The sequence below is a fragment of the Lytechinus variegatus genome, chromosome 14, assembly GCF_018143015.1.
Source record: "Lytechinus variegatus isolate NC3 chromosome 14, Lvar_3.0, whole genome shotgun sequence".
Taxonomy (NCBI): domain Eukaryota; kingdom Metazoa; phylum Echinodermata; class Echinoidea; order Temnopleuroida; family Toxopneustidae; genus Lytechinus; species Lytechinus variegatus.
Window position 1 is genome coordinate 10286976 of NC_054753.1, and position 18696 is coordinate 10305671.

Consider the following 18696-nt stretch of genomic DNA (forward strand, 5'->3'; position numbering starts at 1 on the left):
TACCCGCTAAATAGTAGGTACTTGGCGAAATTACGAGAACTTTCGTGGGGATTTTTCCAAGGTCGCAGGTATTTTGGCGATGTGAAAGCAAATTACGGGAACTTTAAGCCCAGCGTGTCGTTGGGCGCGGCGGCGTGGGTGGCTGCTGGGCTAGTGATTTTGAATCTCGCGCCTTGCCTGCTTATCAGACCATACTGCGCATGCTCGTAACTTCGGGAACTTACCCCGAAGGATGTGTTTCGGGGCGGTGTGAATGCAGGAATAATTAACGGGTATTTTTTAGCCTTAAAAAGTTCTCGTAATTTAACGGGGATTCTTGTGATCGAGGCGGTTTGAAACCGCCTACAGTGTAATTTTCACCCCAGGAAGGAAGGCTTGCAGACTCGTGAAGGCACTGCAGTATTTTTCAACAGGAACAGAGGAACATTTTTAAAATCTTTTCAATTATTGATTTGTGTGGTGATTATAAAAAAAAGGAAAACAGATTTATGGGATAAGTATTAAATGTCTCTAAAAATGATGAATAAGCTGTATCATATTACTTTAATACCTCTGTTTAGCATTTTAACTGCATGATAGGCAGAACAACATCAAATGAACAATGAAGTATCAAGTTATCATTGTTCCTTAATCTGTTTTCATTCATTTAAGGGCCATATCTATCACAGAAGCAAATTGATATGAATGAACGGAGACAGATCAAACAAGCATAATGCTGAAAATTTCATCAAAATAGGCTTATTTATTGATTTAAAATGTATGCAAGAGTTTGTGCTGCTTAGCAGAAAAGGAAGACTACTAGTATGTGTGCAGACTATTCAGATGCAAAAGAAAATCATGTACTCCATAATCGACTGAGACAACATCAACAATAGACCATTATCAGCACGGGCACACCACTCTTTAAAGTTGAATTAAGAAGGGGGTGAGTTTCCATAAATATGGGTTCCACACATAATATAAAGTATATATCAGTTGTTCAAACAAATAGCATGTCACAAAAATCTTCTGCCTTCTCGATATTTTGCTTTGAAAGTCTATGAAACTAGCCACCTGTCAGAGCCCGAGAGACGAGTGTACAGAAAAATCACTCTGAGTGTGACGTCACCGGAGGGAATTTAGTGTAAGAGGTGCCTGGGTGTAATACAGAAATGCTATGCAGAGAGAGAAAGATGATTTTACAATTTTTTTTCAAAGCAACTCAAATCAAACAAATATGAATCATATGTACAAATCTTTACTTTACCTGTATAAAGAATAGTATGAATAACTATCATGAACTCTTAAATCATGATGAAAGATTGAAAACAGTGAGTTATTGAATGATATTTTCACTATTTCTCATTTATTTTATCACGATGTTCCATCAAGTGAGAAGCTGGAAAGTAATTCCGGCGGCCAGCTCAGCTCTGCGCGCGCTGCATGCCTATATGCTATATACAATACACACAACACCCAGGCATTAATTGAGTGTACTGCACTGTAGTGGGGTAGTGGTCTGGTATGTCGACCCCCAGACCATCCCCATATATATATGTATGGTCGAACCGCAGTTCATGACCATGCAGCAATCCCCTGACGTCTTTTTCTTCTTTCCTTTTGTCTTTGACTCCATTTTTATATCCTGTGGATCATTTCCACTCATGGCTCATTCCACAGAACAATCTTGAATCAACTTACTATTCTTCTCGGCCTTCCGAGTTGTTTTCTACATGTATATCTAATTACGCTAGATGTCACCGTCACACATACAAATGCAATTCGCAAGTGAGTTGAAGACAGCATGAAAGGTACATGTATGCGGTCCGGCAGCTCGACAGCTAGCTGCGCCGGAGCGGGTGGCCGGTCGGCACAAAGCAATTCCGCAACCAACTGTGTTTTTTGCAAGAGCCGCGTCACACGCGGATAAATATATCATGATAACACGTCTGCTACGTTATCGACTGGTGAATAGATCTTGGTCAAATTTCATACTATTCGCCTTGAAATTATTCCTTTAGGGTCTATGGTATCATTATGAGGGAATTTACATATTTGGAATAATAGTATGGCCATAAATATAATTTCAATCATTTCCTTTTTGCAAGTTCTCCGGCTCGCAGATACAACTTCAACTGCAGTTTATTCAATTGTTTCGCCACGGACACAGTCCGGAACGAAAACAAGGCATTAAAATCGTCTAAAATTGCTACAAAGAAGAACAGTTTTAACAATGTAGGGACATATTATTGACAATATGTCTTATGATAATTATTACTTCCTTTCAACATCGTTCACATAAAATCAATAGCGATAAAATGAAGTTTTGACACAAAAGTAAATATGAAGGCGTACGTGCATAGTACACAAAACAGCACTGCCTTGTTTACTACGATACCCCCGGTGACGTCACAGTCAAAGAACACCCGTCTCGGTAGGCATTGCAGGAGCGAACTCGGGGAAAATGAGTAGGGATAAATCGTTCAAATTCACTATTTTGAAAAAAGAAAATGGGGGGTCGAATCACCTCTTAGTGTTTGGTGGGTTGTAAGGTTGCTATTAATGTAAATATCTCAATATTTTGAATCATCTTCTTAATTCAACTTTAATGTGTCGCAGTAAATCTGAATCCTCTTAAACCTATTCTTCCTTATATTATTTCAATAGCCATGATGTAAATAGCATATTTGACATAATGTTAGCCAGGACGTGCTTGGCTCATGTTTGATAGTCTAACCTAGCAAATAAATGGCCTTTTCATAAATTTGAGATCACTCTGAACAATTTCATAAGTGCTGACTGACAAATGAGTCCTATATAAACACAGCCCCACATTAGCTATTGTATATAATTTCAATAGTCCTGATACAAACTGCACATCCAGGGAGTGCATGCTTGGCTCACGTTTGTCCAACCTCTCAAATAGCTCTTTTACAAACTTGACATCACTTTGAACAATTTTGAAGCACTGACTGACAAATGAGTCCTATCTAAACACAGATCCCTGGCAATGGCTACCTGTCTGAATTGTATTGAATTAACATAAATCTGGAGGAGGGTTTGCTCTAAGTGGCTTGGGCAGTGCCCATTATCTGCTTCTTGAGTACCGTGCCGAACCGTAGGATGTAAGGTGAGTGATTAAAACCATACCGCCGCCCATCTCTAGGGAAAAGAGCCGCCAATATGAAGTTGTATGGTCGCAGAATTATTAGATTTTTCTCGGAACCTCAGGGAATACAGGCACGTTTCTTTTAAACCGTCATTAAAGATAAATGCCAGTTGTGGTATTAGTGTAAAATGTGTTCAAACAAAATCCAATAAGTGACCACTGAGGCACTGACCACCCAAATGTTTGTATGTGTGAATAAAAAATATATACCGAATGAATCTGCAGAAAATAATTAATGAGAAAAAGACTAAATAAACATTACATTTCAGCTAGATGTTGGGTCTCTTTTTATGTTATTACTTTTTTAATCCTATACAAACACATTGGTGAGTTTTCTATTGGATTCCATTCAAAATCATTTTGAGATCATCATTATCACAACTGGCAATTACACTTAGACATTAGGGAACAATATGAGCATTTCTCTTTTCATCCCAGCCAAGGCAACGATGAGTTTCAATTCAAAACCTAAAACCAAAACAGCATGAAAGCTCGTAATTGTTTTTAACCTTTCCCACAAATTCAAGATTTCCTTCATACTGCAGTATTTTGGCAGAATGAACCCTGCAATGAAGTAACCGTGGATGTCTCTCATCGAAGACAATCGGCACCAATAAACAACCCCCAAAACGACTATTATCCTACATATCCTAACCCACAGGGAGAACCCATCACTCACAGTAAATGGGTACTCTCCCATCAAATCAGCGACTAGCTAATGAATAATAAAAAAATCAGTGAGGAAGCCAATGGAATACATAACACCCCAACAACACACATACCAGTAAATTGCAAGATATTGTTTAGATTACTATTAACTTGTTTCGATGGACACCAAAACACAAATGGGCAAGACCTAGGCCTGCATGTGCGTAGAATATTTACTTTATAAAAGGGAGAAATAAAAATAGAGAAAGTACAATAAAAGTTAAAACACTAAAAAGTGACTAAACTTCTAAAGTGAATCACACTTTACAGGATATACTGTATTCAAAATGAAAGGACAAGAAAGCAAATACTAAAATAGAAAAGATCTTTCACATGTTGGGCAAAACTTACTATAAACACACAATATTGGATGAATAACAAAATGATAAGAGAACACAAAGTATAATTTCAAACTTGGATGGATATGTAGGTCATATGGCACCATAAACAACATAAAGTAAAGGGAAGGGAGAGGAAAACAAAACAAAATTGGTACATTTTACAATTATACCCCAGATAGAATAAAGAAAAACAAGAAAGCAACATGAACACAACAAAATGAAGTAGCTGGGCATTCTGACAACAACAAATGTATGAGTTAGTGAAAGGACAAGAAAGACAAATCCTCAAACGATCTCGATAAAGAAATAAAAGGGATTTAGACCTAGCTTGAGCTGAGGAAGAGGGCAATTGTGGGACATAACTCTTCCTAAATCAACTTGCCATTATAATGATTAATTCTTCTGATTGTGGGCATCAACAGGAAGACAAAACAGTACTCTTCACAAGACAAATAGACACTGTGATACATTGTACAAAGAGACATGACATAGAGCAGACATTACAAGAGAGTCTTTGAGAATACTTACTTGATTATGACTTACCTCCTGAGACGAGGTACAGCCTCCAATAATTAGAACATGCTTGTCATCGATCACAACCTACAAAATATTGATCATAGAGTATTGTGAAATTAGCCTCCAATAATTAGAACATGCTTGTCATCGATTACAACCTACAAAATATTGATCATAGAGTACTGTGAAATTGGCCTCCAATAATTAGAACATGCTTGTCATCGATTACAGCCTACAGAATATTGATCATAGAGTAATGTGAAATTAGCCTCCAATAAATGATTACAACCTTAAAAAAGATTGATAGTGGATTGTGAAGTTACTGTAGTTTCTGATTATTAGATTATGTTTGTCCTTCAATTAAAGGTATTGTTTAACTTTGTGAGCAGCCGATTTAAAAAATTCTCAAACCAAGATGAAAGATGTGTACAAGTGCATGTATTAGAACTAATAAACCCTGAAAACAACCATTATTGAGAATGAAAAGCTAAAACTACAAGGCAAACCCCCATTTTGTAAATAGGTGTCTTATAGACGCCTAAATAGTACACATAAGTGTATGGGATGAAATTAAGATGGTGTTTCCGGTCACTTTATATTTCAATTTTTGAAGCACTAAATAATTATTTTCGAACGCAATTTTTTCTGGGCTTCATTTTTGTAACATATCACAGACACAGGTGACAAGTGTGACCTTCTAGCTCAGATTTTTTGAAAGTCAACCAATGTTAACCAATCACTTTAATACAACCTATATAAAAGATAGTGTATTGAGAAATTAATCTCCAATAATGAACAGAACATGCTTGTCATCGATTACAAGCAACAAGCAGATTTATCATATTATTCATATAGTATTGTGAAATTAGCCTCAGATTATTAGAAAATGCTTGTCATTGATTCCAACTTCCAAAAAATTGATCAGAATATTGTTAAATATAGCCCCCGAATATTAGAACTAGAACATGCTTGTCACTGATTACAAATTACAAAAATATTGATGAGAGTAATTGTGAAATATAGCCTCCAATGAATAGAAAATACTTCCAACAAGATATTGATCATGAAGTATTGGAATTTAAGCTTCTGATTATTAGAACATGACTCCCACTGATTACCGCCTAAAGAATGATTGACAAAATATTGGCAAATTATCAGATTATTATTGAGTTAATAGTCAAGTCCATGAAATCAAACATACAAATCATTCATGGATAGGCATATTAAATAAATACAATTGACACATAAACATAATGAAATATTATTTAAATGAATTTGTTCCTCTTTTCTTTGTACATGCATGTGCATGTATAACATAACTGCATACGTTTGAAGGTCAAGTCTACCCCAGAAAAATGCTAATTTGAATAAATAGAGGAAGAACAAAGTAGCATACATGTAACTCTGAAAACTTCTTCAAAATCGGATGAAAAATAAGTTATGGCATTTCGAACTTTCACTTATTATTCACAAAACAGTGATATGCACAACTTGGCATGCAAATGAGAGAGTTGATGTCTGTCACTCACTATTTCTATTGTTTGTTATTGTTTGAATTATACAATATTCCATTTTTCACAGATTTGACAATAAGGACCAACTTGACTGAACTATATATAGTATTTAGCAATGCTAATTCCATATGTTCAAGGAGGAATTAATCATTGTTTCACTTGACAATGAGGAGAAATTAGAATATTTCATATAATAAAATACAAAAGAAATAGTGAGTGGATGACGTCATCAGTCTCCTCATTTGCATACCGACCAGGATGTGAATATAACTGTTTTGTGGAATTAAGCAAAACTTTAAAATGTCATAACTTTCTTTACTTTACATCCGATTTTGATGAAATTTTCAGTGTTACGCTTGTTGGATTTTTCTCTGTTTATTCAAATCAAATTTTTGTCGGGGGTGGACTTGTCCTTTAAGATTGTACAAAGTGACGATACATGTAGATGAAATTACGTCACTGTCAACTGGTTCGGAATGAGGGAAGCAAAACAAAAGACTGTAAGCAAGATTTGTGTCCTAGATAAAATATTGATTAGTATTGCTTCCCCCCACACGCATCATCACAAATACGAAGCCAACCACTTGTAAATCAAATTATAATCTTTGCTCTTTCTTTCGGTCCCAAGGCTATAAGCTTGCCTATGGGTAGAGTGTCATGTGCATGAGCTAGCGGCATCTTAGAAATGTCAAACATGATTACGATGAGCGCTGCTAAACAGATCGTCTTAAGACCGTCTTGTAATGCCATCTCCACAAGGAAATGATGCTCGAGAAAAGAGGGAAGGCTGATTAATCTAATCTGACTTTTTTTCACCATCATTAGTATTATGGAATATCCACGGACATGTAACAGTACATGAAACATTCATTTGGCTGGCATTATGGTAGCAAAGTGTGGGGAACCTTTCTCAAGGATTTTTTTCTGGGCCTGTTTTCACACATAGGCAGACGTGTGGGTGTGGGTGAGAGGAGAGGTTGTTGGTTTGTTGAATGTGTAACTGTTCTGCTCTGTACACAAACTCCCAGATTATTTTCAACAAGACATCAGTAATTTTAACCAAATATCTTCAATAAATTGTATCATCTATATTTGCAGACTCTGATGGTAATAATGTGCTTGTTATCAACTCTAATTATGAAATCGATCGTAACTGACCTGCTCATGACCGTATCTTTCTCTTGGTTTATCATGACTCCTCGTTTCTATCTCCCTCCAGCTCATATCTTGCACATCGAGAACCCAAACACTGTTGGACCTGCACATGAAAATAACAGAGAACAAAGCACATTATTAAATATTGATTACAAATAACCTGGGATGGTGGAAGGATGCATACAACTATTTGGTGCTTTCAAATCATATTACAAACAGAGCCCTTTACGGGCCCAGGCTCTGAATTCAGCTGCGTCGGAAAATCAATACTAATTTTATACCACAATATACATGAATATGTAAACGCCAACCACAGAAAGCTTTGAAATCCGCACCGTTAAAGAAAAATCCCCCACAAGGGATATTCCCTAATTTCATAAGAAGAAACCGCAGATTTTTTTTCTGAAAGGACACAGTCCGACATTGCCCTTACAATTTCCATCAGAAGGGACCCTCCCTTTATTGGTTTGATGAGAACCAATCCTGATTATGACATTGTTTAATTAAATGACCAGGGGCCCGTTGCAGAAAGAGTTGCAATCAAACACAACTTTAAAAATCATGCGCAACTTGATTTTCAACCAATCAACAGCGCGCATTTGGGATTTGTGATTGATATTTTGACTTGCGTTTAAACGCAACTCTTTCTTAACAGGCCCCAGGACCCCATAACACATAGTTTAGTGATTAATTAAAGTACTGATTTCTAACATTGATTGCACATAAAGATATATGGAATCAATCATAAAAAAGCCATTTGATTAATTGCTAAATTTTGTGTTAAAGGACTCTGACAACAGACAAAGGTACATGACCACTTTATGCACAAACTGTGTCAAAGTTTTATATGGCATAGCCATATTTTGAGGTTAAACACAACCTGAAAAGTGAAAAATCGCTAAAATGTCAGCACATAACTCACAAATGTTTCACACTGGATGAATCTGCATGTATACTAGGTCGCGGAACCAGGGGGGCTGAAGGTGCGCGAGCCCCCAAAGGATTTCAGAAAAGGAAAAAAAGAGAGAAGAATTAACCTTTATATTATACATAAAGGTGGAAACCTCTTCTTTTTTGCATGTCAAATTTCCAACAGGTAAAATATGGTACCCCTTTCAAAAAATCCTGGATCCCGTAGCATCCCATAAAATCTCAACTCTGGATCCGTACCTATATACCAACAGTTGAAAAAATAAACTGAGGTAGAAGAGGCCTCCATGGATACAACAAAATAACAAGATCAAACAAAAGAGGAGTCTTTTGGCCAATGCTGCTGCTTGATATACAGTATGTACATGTAGCTTCCTCTAACGCTGTAGATTGGTGTTAAAAAAAGGTCATTGGGATGTAAATCTAAAAATTTTATTCATGCTAAAACTTGTACAATGCAAAAGGACCAACTCGGTCTTGCTTTGTACCTGCCATGGCTTGAAATCGGTCACTCTCCATTTCAATCTGAAATGAAGTTGAATTTGAATTTATCTGAACAAAGAGCAAGTCTGGCAAGAAATTTCAAGTAAAAGGGTTCCTAGCCAGGTACAAGACATGTTTTAAGTGACAGAACAGTCAATGTCCATTAATTCAAAGGTCTGTTGCCAATTTGAGGGTGAGTATCAGAGACTTCATGGTATCAAAGAATGAGACAGGGTTGGCGGATTTAAATCACGTTGATTTAAATCGTGATTTAAATCGCGATTTAAATCACCATGATTTTTTTTTTAAATCATTGATTTAAATCACTTCCATTGAAAAATGTACAAATCATGGACAAAGTATTTGTTCAATGCAGTTTTAATTCTTCAAGTCAACTGAAAAACTTTGAATTAACTTTATATCAATAAAAGATCAACAAAGTCTTCATATCTACTTAAAACAAATTAAAATCAAATTAATAAAATCAGGTAATTCCTTAAAAACTACAGATGTATGTTATCAATAGGTACTCATTTTTTGTAAATTATGTCGAGTTTTTCTTCTGAAATTTTACATTCTTTGTCAGTTATTATTAGTCAATTTCTTTCTTAACTTAAAGTTTTCACATAATCCAAAGACTTTTCAGAGAGCAGTTTGTAAAAAAAATATATAATATATAAAAGTCAATGAGAAAAGCTTTGTTGGCAGTTTTCCAGTTTTGATCCTTCGCCTACACATAACTACTTCTGTCATGTAAAATAAAAAAAATGATACCTGCATGTAATCAACATATTTAACAAGCCTCTTATTTCGTATTGTTACATTTATCATAAATTTGATGTTTTGAATAACATAATTATAAAAATCACATTAACATAATGTAGTACAGTCATAATTTGACTGTTGAGAAAAGCTTTCTCTTATAAACCTTTTAAGTCACTGCAGCCCATTTTATGTTCAGTGCTACAAATAATGGAAGTTTTGTATCTGCATGTAATAATGGAAAGAGCTCTATAACAACAATTTGCAAAACTCAGAATAAACATTTAACACTGCATTTTAATGTTAAGATGCAGGTACTTCAGTTACAATCATTGGCAGTTGTAAGCTGTGTCTCATTTAAAATAAAATACTTCTTTTTGTAATACATATGTTGTAATTTAAGCAGTTTTGCAGTTTTTATCCTTTAAGTTAAAAGTAAGTAGATTTTTTTTCATACTTCATGGATCAAACAGATTTTTTTGTAGAGAATATGGGAATAAAAATTGTAGATTAATGTAAAAAATCACAGTAACAGAATGTAGTATAGTCACCCTTTGACTAAGCTATCTCCTATATTGTTCTCCAAAACTGAGAGTTTTGCATCTATATCTGTAGCAAGAGAAGAGCTTTTTATCAAAAAGATCCTAAACATATACAGTTGTAGTCTCTCTTTGACTATTGTAAAGCTGTGACTAATTGAAAAAAATCATTGATTTGAATTATTTCTCTTACAATATACATGAATACTAGTAATTGGCAAAGGGTTTGTTGGCAGTTTTGATAAGGGATTTTTTCTCTTGGATTTTTTTAATATTTGAATGAAAAATCCCAGAGGGGAATTTTCTCTACTCACTGGGAATTCCCTATAGAATATTCCTTCATAGGCCTATGTATGATAGAATTAAGTTCGATACATCAAATTTATTTTTAATTGTCCATTTTTACTGGATTTTAATTACAAAATAACCCAAAATATGTGGTTAAGAACAATATTAGGGGTGAAATGTATAACATCAATATTGATGTCATTGTAAGAGTAAGGGGGGGATAATTACCCTTTTTTTCGAAGGTACTTTAAAAAAATAAAAAAAATCAAAAAAATCTGATTTAAATAAAAAAAATCTGATTTAAATCAAATAAATCTGATTTTTTTTATTTTTTTTAAAAAATCAAAAAAATCGCCAACCCTGGAATGAGATAAGGAATTTAAGAATAGTTTAAGTAGGTCAATGACTACAAAAATGAAATTCCGCTTTTATGTAGTGACTGACATTGAATGTCTTTTGTCTTTACAGATTCCCCTATCATCAGATCCAGGCTTGCCTGCACACTGCACCTTCTCCACTCCCTGGGGAAATGATCCTTTCAATGATCCTTTCTACAAAGGCTGATTATCAAATCTTTCCAAAATAATTTCACATCTACTGAAGATGAACAGTTTTCCAAATTATACTAGGTCAAAGTTGATATTTAATTCTTGGTCTGAAATAGTGGCTCATGCTATCTGCGCTTTTATTCAGTACAAACACCTAGATGAAGAAGAGTCAACAATAAAATGTGTTTTTGTCACAGGGCACTATAACTCTCACTCTTGCTGCCATGGCTTGAGTTGAGACTGTCCTTTCTCGTCAATCGGTCTCATTGTTTATTCAGATTAAGTTAAATGGACAGTGGCCAATATCAAACCATGGCAAGTGAAAAGCAAGAGCCCTGTGACAAATGCACCATGCATTCATTATTGACCCCTTTCAGATATTATAAAGTGTTATCTGAGCTGCATAAACTGCAGTTTCAAACAATATATTTTTATTAAAGATAAATTCCAGTTGTGGTAACGATTTCAAGATGAATTTGCACAGGATTCAATGAAATGACCACCAAAGTGTCAGTATGTATAAATAAAAAGTATGTGCCAAAGGATTCTGGAAGAAATTGTGTAATTGCTGAAAAATTAGCAAATAAGCACAGGATTCAGGTCAAACGTCAGGCTGACATTCAAAGCAATAATAATACACTGTCCCACGTGCGCTTATCTGTGTTGGTGATCTTCAGTGTGAACATATTTCAGCGCAGATTTCAAGATTTCACAAAGTTCAGTTTATGTAGCTACCAGATCTAGATCCTTGATGATATATGACGATTAAGCTTGGTTTCACACACTTTCTTGTGAATCAGTGTTTATTGCAACTACTTCATTTACGGTATCTTGTTAGTTCAGTTCACTTGAGAGAATGGGCAATGTAAGGGCACAGGATTTGAGAAGATGGAGATATAGGGGCGAGTCAATTAACTTTACTTTATACCTGCAATGCCCTATGTCCCCATCTAAATTTGATTTAATCTTTCTTTGTCTATTAAAATTGATAAAATGAGCTAAATGGCATAAATACAAGCTCAAACAAGGCCCTGGTTTGGAAAAAAAATTAAAAGAAAAAATTGTCACTACAAAAATGGAGGTGATTTTGGTCAGGAAAAAAAATGACAATCAAACCAATAAAAAAGGGTATTTCCTCCAAAATGAAGGTAAATGTAAGTTTTAGTCAGGTTTCATTTTGGGGGCACTTCCAAAAGGCTATAAGCTCAAAACAAATGATTCCTTAATTTATTTTTGGATTTTATCCACTGGCATTGGCACAAAATGTATTTTATGCCTTTTTTAATGAGATTCAGAATGAAAATTGTGGAGCAATTACCAGAATGGCATCCTGTCATAAATATAAAAGTAATCTATGTACATTAACTTGATTTCTATATTCAGAGTATTAAAAGAAAGTACAGAACATCCATGGTATTTTCCAACTAAATCAAAATACATTTTCGGAAATGTGAGGTGGGCATTTCATGGATGAATACATATGTGAATTTAAGCAACTTTTACTCCTGGTTATTAAAGCATATAACCACCCATGTACGTACATGTACAGAACTAGGGCCAACTTTCTCATTCTCCAACATTGTTCTTTGTTAATGCGGGATAAATTGCTGTTTGAGTTTTTTTCAATAGTGATCAATTCTACTTTTCTAAGGATTTTATACTTGTTTGGGTTCCGTCTTATTTCAAATAGCAACATTGCAAGCATATGGAAAATGCTTCTATTCATCTCATTTCATCCAAATCTCTTTAAGCCCCATGTGACAATAATAAAAGATTCAAACAAGGATTACAGCTTCCATTCATTGAAATCGCCTAGGCAACAGCTGAGCTTCAAGAATGAACATCACTGCAAGCAATTTTAGATATAGTTGGCATGGGAACATATTGAATGGCAGCAGCCAAGCTTTGATTACGATTAAGATGTACATGTATGTGCAGCATCATGTTATATAACAATTTTCCATAATGATACACTCGGTCATATATGAAAGTGTATTTTTCATGTACTTGCGTCATTTTGCTGAAAACATCAACAATTTATGAGGATAAATTTTCTCTATTTCATTTGGTTCTTTGAATATATTTCCAAGAAGAAATAATACACAAACTAATAATTAGGGTGACAAAATAGTAATGCAATAACTGATGACAGTGGCAGTGTTGGTGTTGGTGATGGTGATGATGATGATGATGTCGATGATGATATTTTGCTTTTATAAAGTATTTTACATCCCTTAGTGCGCAATACAGATACATCATTTGATTCCTACTTGCTCACAAAAGAATACAAACTACTGCACCACTTTCTCCACTCCCTGAGGAGTATTCCAGCAAGAGCTTGCAAGCTCAAATGCCAGGCACACTACATTGGATTTCATATTCCAACAAGGAACCCATTTGCCACATGGGTGGAGATAGGCGTCAACTATTACTGCTTATATAACTTGAATTCAGAGGAATGTTAAGGAAACTTAGACCGAAATGACCAAATATGTTGCATTACCATCAAATCAATAGGAGCAAGGAACAGAATAAGAAGTTAAAGGAAACCAAAATACAAGGAGAAATCTGTCTTATCAGAAAGAATAAAATGAGAAGAGCAATCTAAAATTCAATTTATCAAAATCGGTTATGAAGCAAATATAATATGGGAGTTTGAAAACTGTTAATATACTTTCTATGGGGATCCTAAAATTGGCAAACATGCTTCAAAATGGCTGATTTTGTGGACAACTCTCCATTTGTTTTGTACACAATTTTCAGATCTTCCTTATCTTTCAAAGTGCATCTTGCCTCATTCTAAGCATAACATATGTCATGTGAAAATATAATTCACACCACATACATGTATGTGAAGATCAGGGGGAGATTGCTTCTCTTCTTGGGTTTCGGTTTCCTTTAAAGGGGAAGTTCACCCTGAAGAAAACTTTGTTGTAAAAATAGAAGAAAAAATAGTAAAAATTATTGGTGAAGGTTTGAGGAAAATCCGTTAAAGAATAAGAAAGTTATTAGAGTTCAAAGTTTTGGATTTGTGACGTCATAAACGAGCAGCTGCCTCATGTGTTATGTAATATAAAATGCATGAATTTCAATTTTTTATGGTTCCTGATGACTTAATTATGTTTTCTATTCATGATCGGGTGTGAAATGATTTGTCTATTGATATACAAAAGGTACAGTGAAAACCATTTTCAATTTTCTGAGAAAATGACATTTCATTGATTTTTTACCATTCGCTATGTAGGAATGCTGCTCGCATATGACGTCACAAATCAAATAATTGACATTCTAATAACTTTTTAATTATTTGATGAATTTTTCTCAAACCTTCGTCAATATTTTTTATTATTTTTTCTGCTATTTTTACAATAAACTTTTTGTCAGGGTGAACTTCCCCTTTAAGGACTTGGTGTAATGCTATACAAGCCTGCCAACTCATATTGGCTTTACTTCCATTGAAATTGAAATACATACATGTGACAAGTATCCATCATGAATGTTTTATCTAAATTTCATCATCGTGCAGGCTGGCCAAGGTGTTGAATTATTTGAACAGCAATTAAACAAGATAAGCCAAGATTTCTTAAAGTAAAATGTTTGCTGACTGCAATTATTGTTGTGAAATTCATTTATCATACAAAGCGGCTATTCCAAGACGATACACCATTATGTTTCCTTTCAAGCATAGTGATTGGATTTCATTGATGGATAAAATCCTATATTTATCTAGTACCATACAAATAACTTTCATTAGGTGGTTTCAGACCGCCTCGAAGTTCGCCAGTTCCAGGTATTCTCTGATCGGGAAATTTACCCCGATCAGAAAATACCAGGTATTTTGGTAATGTGAAAGCAAACTACGCGTAATTTCCCCGAAAGAAAATTCCCGCTAAATAGTAGGTACTTGGCGAAATTACAAGAACTTTCGCGGGGATTTTTCCAAGGTCGCAGGTATTTTGGCGATGTGAAAGCAAATTACAGGAACTTTTAGCCCAGCGTGTCGTTGGGCGCGGCGACGTGGGTGGCTGCTGGGCTAGTGAATTTGAATCTCGCGCCTTGCCTGCTTATCAGACCATACTGCCATTGCTCGTAACTTCGGGAACTTATCCCGAAGAGTACGTCGCGGGGCGGTGTGAATGCAGGAATAATTAATGGGTATTTTTAGCCAAAAAAAGTTCTCGTAATTTAACGGGGATTCTTGTGATCGAGGCGGTTTGAAACCACCTATTGGTTTCAGAACTTGTGCTTGAATAAACTATCCCTTAATCCAAAAGGATTAGTGCCCTGCAAGCAAGCATTGGATTAAGGTAATCTAGGGTAAGTAATCTCATTCTCATACAGGAATTGTTCATGATTTTCAAATTATCATTTTTCATATTGATCTACATGTATTTGAATTTCATACTGCAATACTATTAAATTTTTACTACACAGAGTCATGCTGGTATAAATACCAAAATGACAGAGAGAAAGATAATGCTTTTATTTCATGCAAAATGTTGTATCCCTGCACTCAAATCCATTATGCCATACTTCAATCATTGTGAGTTGCCACATACATGTACAGTATGTCGCTTCAGCATAGTCTATTCAATGGATATGCTTGTAGAATATTTAATCACTTAAATGGAAAACACTTTATTAATTTATGGCTTTTTGGAAAACCATGATGGATGGCATTTCATTTATTTTATTCGACACATCAATTACTAAACCACACTTGAAAATCTGTCTCCTCATGTATAGCATTTAGTACCTAAATCCTTGTTTCCTTGAAATACAGAATTAATTTCCATGATCTGCCGCAACCACCATCAGTCATCCGCTGGAAATGTTTACAGATACAATCAACAAGGGATTCACAACTGGCTTTCCATTCTCTTTTTGGTTTACAAAAACAACTCAATTTCAGCGACAAACTGTACTTTCTCTACACAATTGTTATGCGAGAGGGGAATTTTCCACAATCAGAGAATCATTCTAAAAATCCTAACTTGATCCATTGCAGAGAACAAAATCTCTCTCCAGAATTTTCCACAATCAGAGAATCATTCTAAAAATCCTAACTTGATCCATTGCAGAGAACAAAATCTCTCTCCAGAATTCTCCACAATCAGAGATTTATTCTGCAAATCCTGCACAGTATTCTGTATAACTTGAAATATTCGCAAAAAAAAACTCTCTACGGGAGTCTCCTCACCAGAAAAGAGTTGAAAGACAAGTTTGGAGGAGAGAGCAGACTTGAATGCAAAATTGATGGGCAAAGATGTTTTCTTTGAATGTGCACATGCACAATGTAATGGTGGGGACATGCCATCAACAAGGGAGTTCATGATTGCTTCAAATCTCCTTTTGGGCTGTGTATCATCAACAGAATTATAGTTGTGTGTGATCATTTTTTTTCATCTGTCATAAAATTAGACATCTTTTGCATATATATGAATTTCTATAAAAGAAAGATTTTGAAAGAACATTCAACTATTAACTATTAAATCTTTAAAAAGTTATGATACTACAATTTATTACATTTTATACATTTATTACACACTCCAAGGTTGATTTTTGCTTCATGGTTCAACTCACTGACATTGGAAATGTGGAGGGTGGTCTTTAAAAAAGAGGAAACAGTATTAAGTTTAAATGCTCTCCTAAGAATTTTATGTTTTCAATTTGGTTTGTGATTCTTGTGTGCTAAATACAAGTACCGCTAGACTAGGAAATTGGTTCACAAAAATGAACAAGTGGAATGCCTCTGGCCGTCTCACCTGCATCACGCGGTTCAATATAGCAGCAGTGCTGACTTTGCATACTACTCTAACTCGCACAAGATGTTCAGTGATACATGGTTACTCTTATGTCCTCTTTTTATGAACTAGACCAATAAACTTACAGAGATATGATGGTTATTCAACAAAAAACCCCAACATGGCCAAAGTTCATTGACCTTACATGACCTTTGACCTTGATCATGTGACCTGAAACTGGAACAGGATGTTCAGTGATACTTGATTACTCTTATGTACAGTTTCATGAATCAGATCCATAAACTTTCAAAGTTATGATGGTAATTCAACAGATACACCCAATTAGGCTAAAGTTCATTGACCTTTGACCTTGGACATGTGACCTGAAACACGCACAGGATGTTCAGTGATACTTGGTTACTCTAATGTCCAAGTTTAACGAACTAGACCAATAAACTTTCAAAGTTATGATGGTAATTCAACAGATACCCCCCGATTCGGCCAAAGTTCATTGACCCTAAATGACCTTTGACCTTAATCATGAGACCTGAAACTTGCACAAAATGTTCAGTGATGCTTGATTACTATTATGTCCAAGTTTCATGAATCAGATCCATAAACTTTCAAAGTTATGATGGGAATTCAACAGATATCCCCAATTCGGCCAAAGTTCATTGACCCTAAATGACCTTTGACCTTGATCATGTGACCTGAAACTTGCACAAAATGTTCAGTGATGCTTGATTACTATTATGTCCAAGTTTCATGAATCAGATCCATAAACTTTCAAAGTTATGATGGGAATTCAACAGATATCCCCAATTCGTCCAAAGTTCATTGACCCTAAATGACCTTTGACCTTGGTCATGTGACGTGAAACTCATGCAGGATGTTCATTGATACTTGATTAACCTTATGTCCAAGTTTCATGAACTAGGTCCATATATTTTCTAAGTTATGATGACATTTCAAAAACTTAACCTCAGGTTAAGATTTCGATGTTGATTCCTCCAACATGGTCTAAGTTCATTGACCCTAAATGACCTTTGACCTTGGTCATGTGACATGAAACTCTAATAGGATGTTCAGTAATACTTGATTAACCTTATGGCCAAGTTTTATTAACTAGGTCCATATACTTTCTAAGTTATGATGTCATTTCAAAAACTTAACCTCAGGTTAAGATTTGATGTTGACGCCGCCGTCGCCGTCGGAAAAGCGGCGCCTATAGTCTCACTTTGCTTCGCAGGTGAGACAAAAATGGTTCAAATCCTATAAAACAACTACAACCTGATCATTACTCCAGTCTTCTTGACTTCAAACAGCTTACAAACTGACCAGTACAAATTTGTTTTTCACGCATCAAATTTTCTCCATACACTTCAAGCTCGCAATGACTAGATATATATTCAAGGACAAGAAAATACTTCATTTTTCCTTGTTGTTTTCGTTCCCTTCTAAAGTGCCATCAGATGGCTGCTGATATGAATTCCAACGCATCCTGATCCCCAGAAGATAGAAGAGGAAAAGCATGCATATATAAAAGCCCAAGGGATAGGACTGCACAGAAATACATAAGAATGGTTGGATGGCAGAGCCCCAGGTCAAGCCTGAAAGCATGACAGTGTCAGAATATTGATGGTATTGATTGGCCGCCTGGTCTAGAAACACAACTTCAGGATCAAAGTATAATCCTGCATAGAAGCGACTAACGAACGATGAGCATGGTCAAGGTCAAGATATAGTGTAGCCTCCGAGGCCAGGCTCTTCTTGCATATATACATGGTATTACAATGGTCACAACAAACTTGAATAATAGAGGGAAAATTGTTTGGAATAGTCTGCAAAGAGACTTTTGCCAGCCAATTTTTTAGTTGTTAATAGTAAAAAGGTATCTATGTATTAGAGTTCTAGATAGTAAACAACTGAATACAGAAAAAGATGGAGAAAGGTGGAACTGTTGAATCAAACATGATGAATTCTCTCTTCTTCTTCTTCTTCTCCTCCATTATTATTATTA

The 18696-nt window shown here is 35.2% G+C and overlaps 1 protein-coding gene across 2 annotated transcripts in view; it reads right to left on the bottom strand.

The window, feature by feature from the left end:
- The window catches only part of LOC121427384 (F-box only protein 42-like), a 55675-nt gene that overhangs the window by 12129 nt on the left and 24850 nt on the right, over positions 1–18696 (bottom strand). Inside the window, exons 4-5 of one of the 2 annotated variants that reach the window (XM_041623748.1) lie at positions 7386–7485; positions 4741–4797 (exon numbers count right to left, since the gene is read on the bottom strand). In XM_041623748.1, the coding sequence (XP_041479682.1) occupies positions 4741–4797; positions 7386–7485 (157 nt within the window). Of the gene's footprint in view, positions 1–4725; positions 4798–7385; positions 7486–18696 lie in introns of both variants that reach the window. The other variant, XM_041623747.1, reaches the window with a different exon arrangement.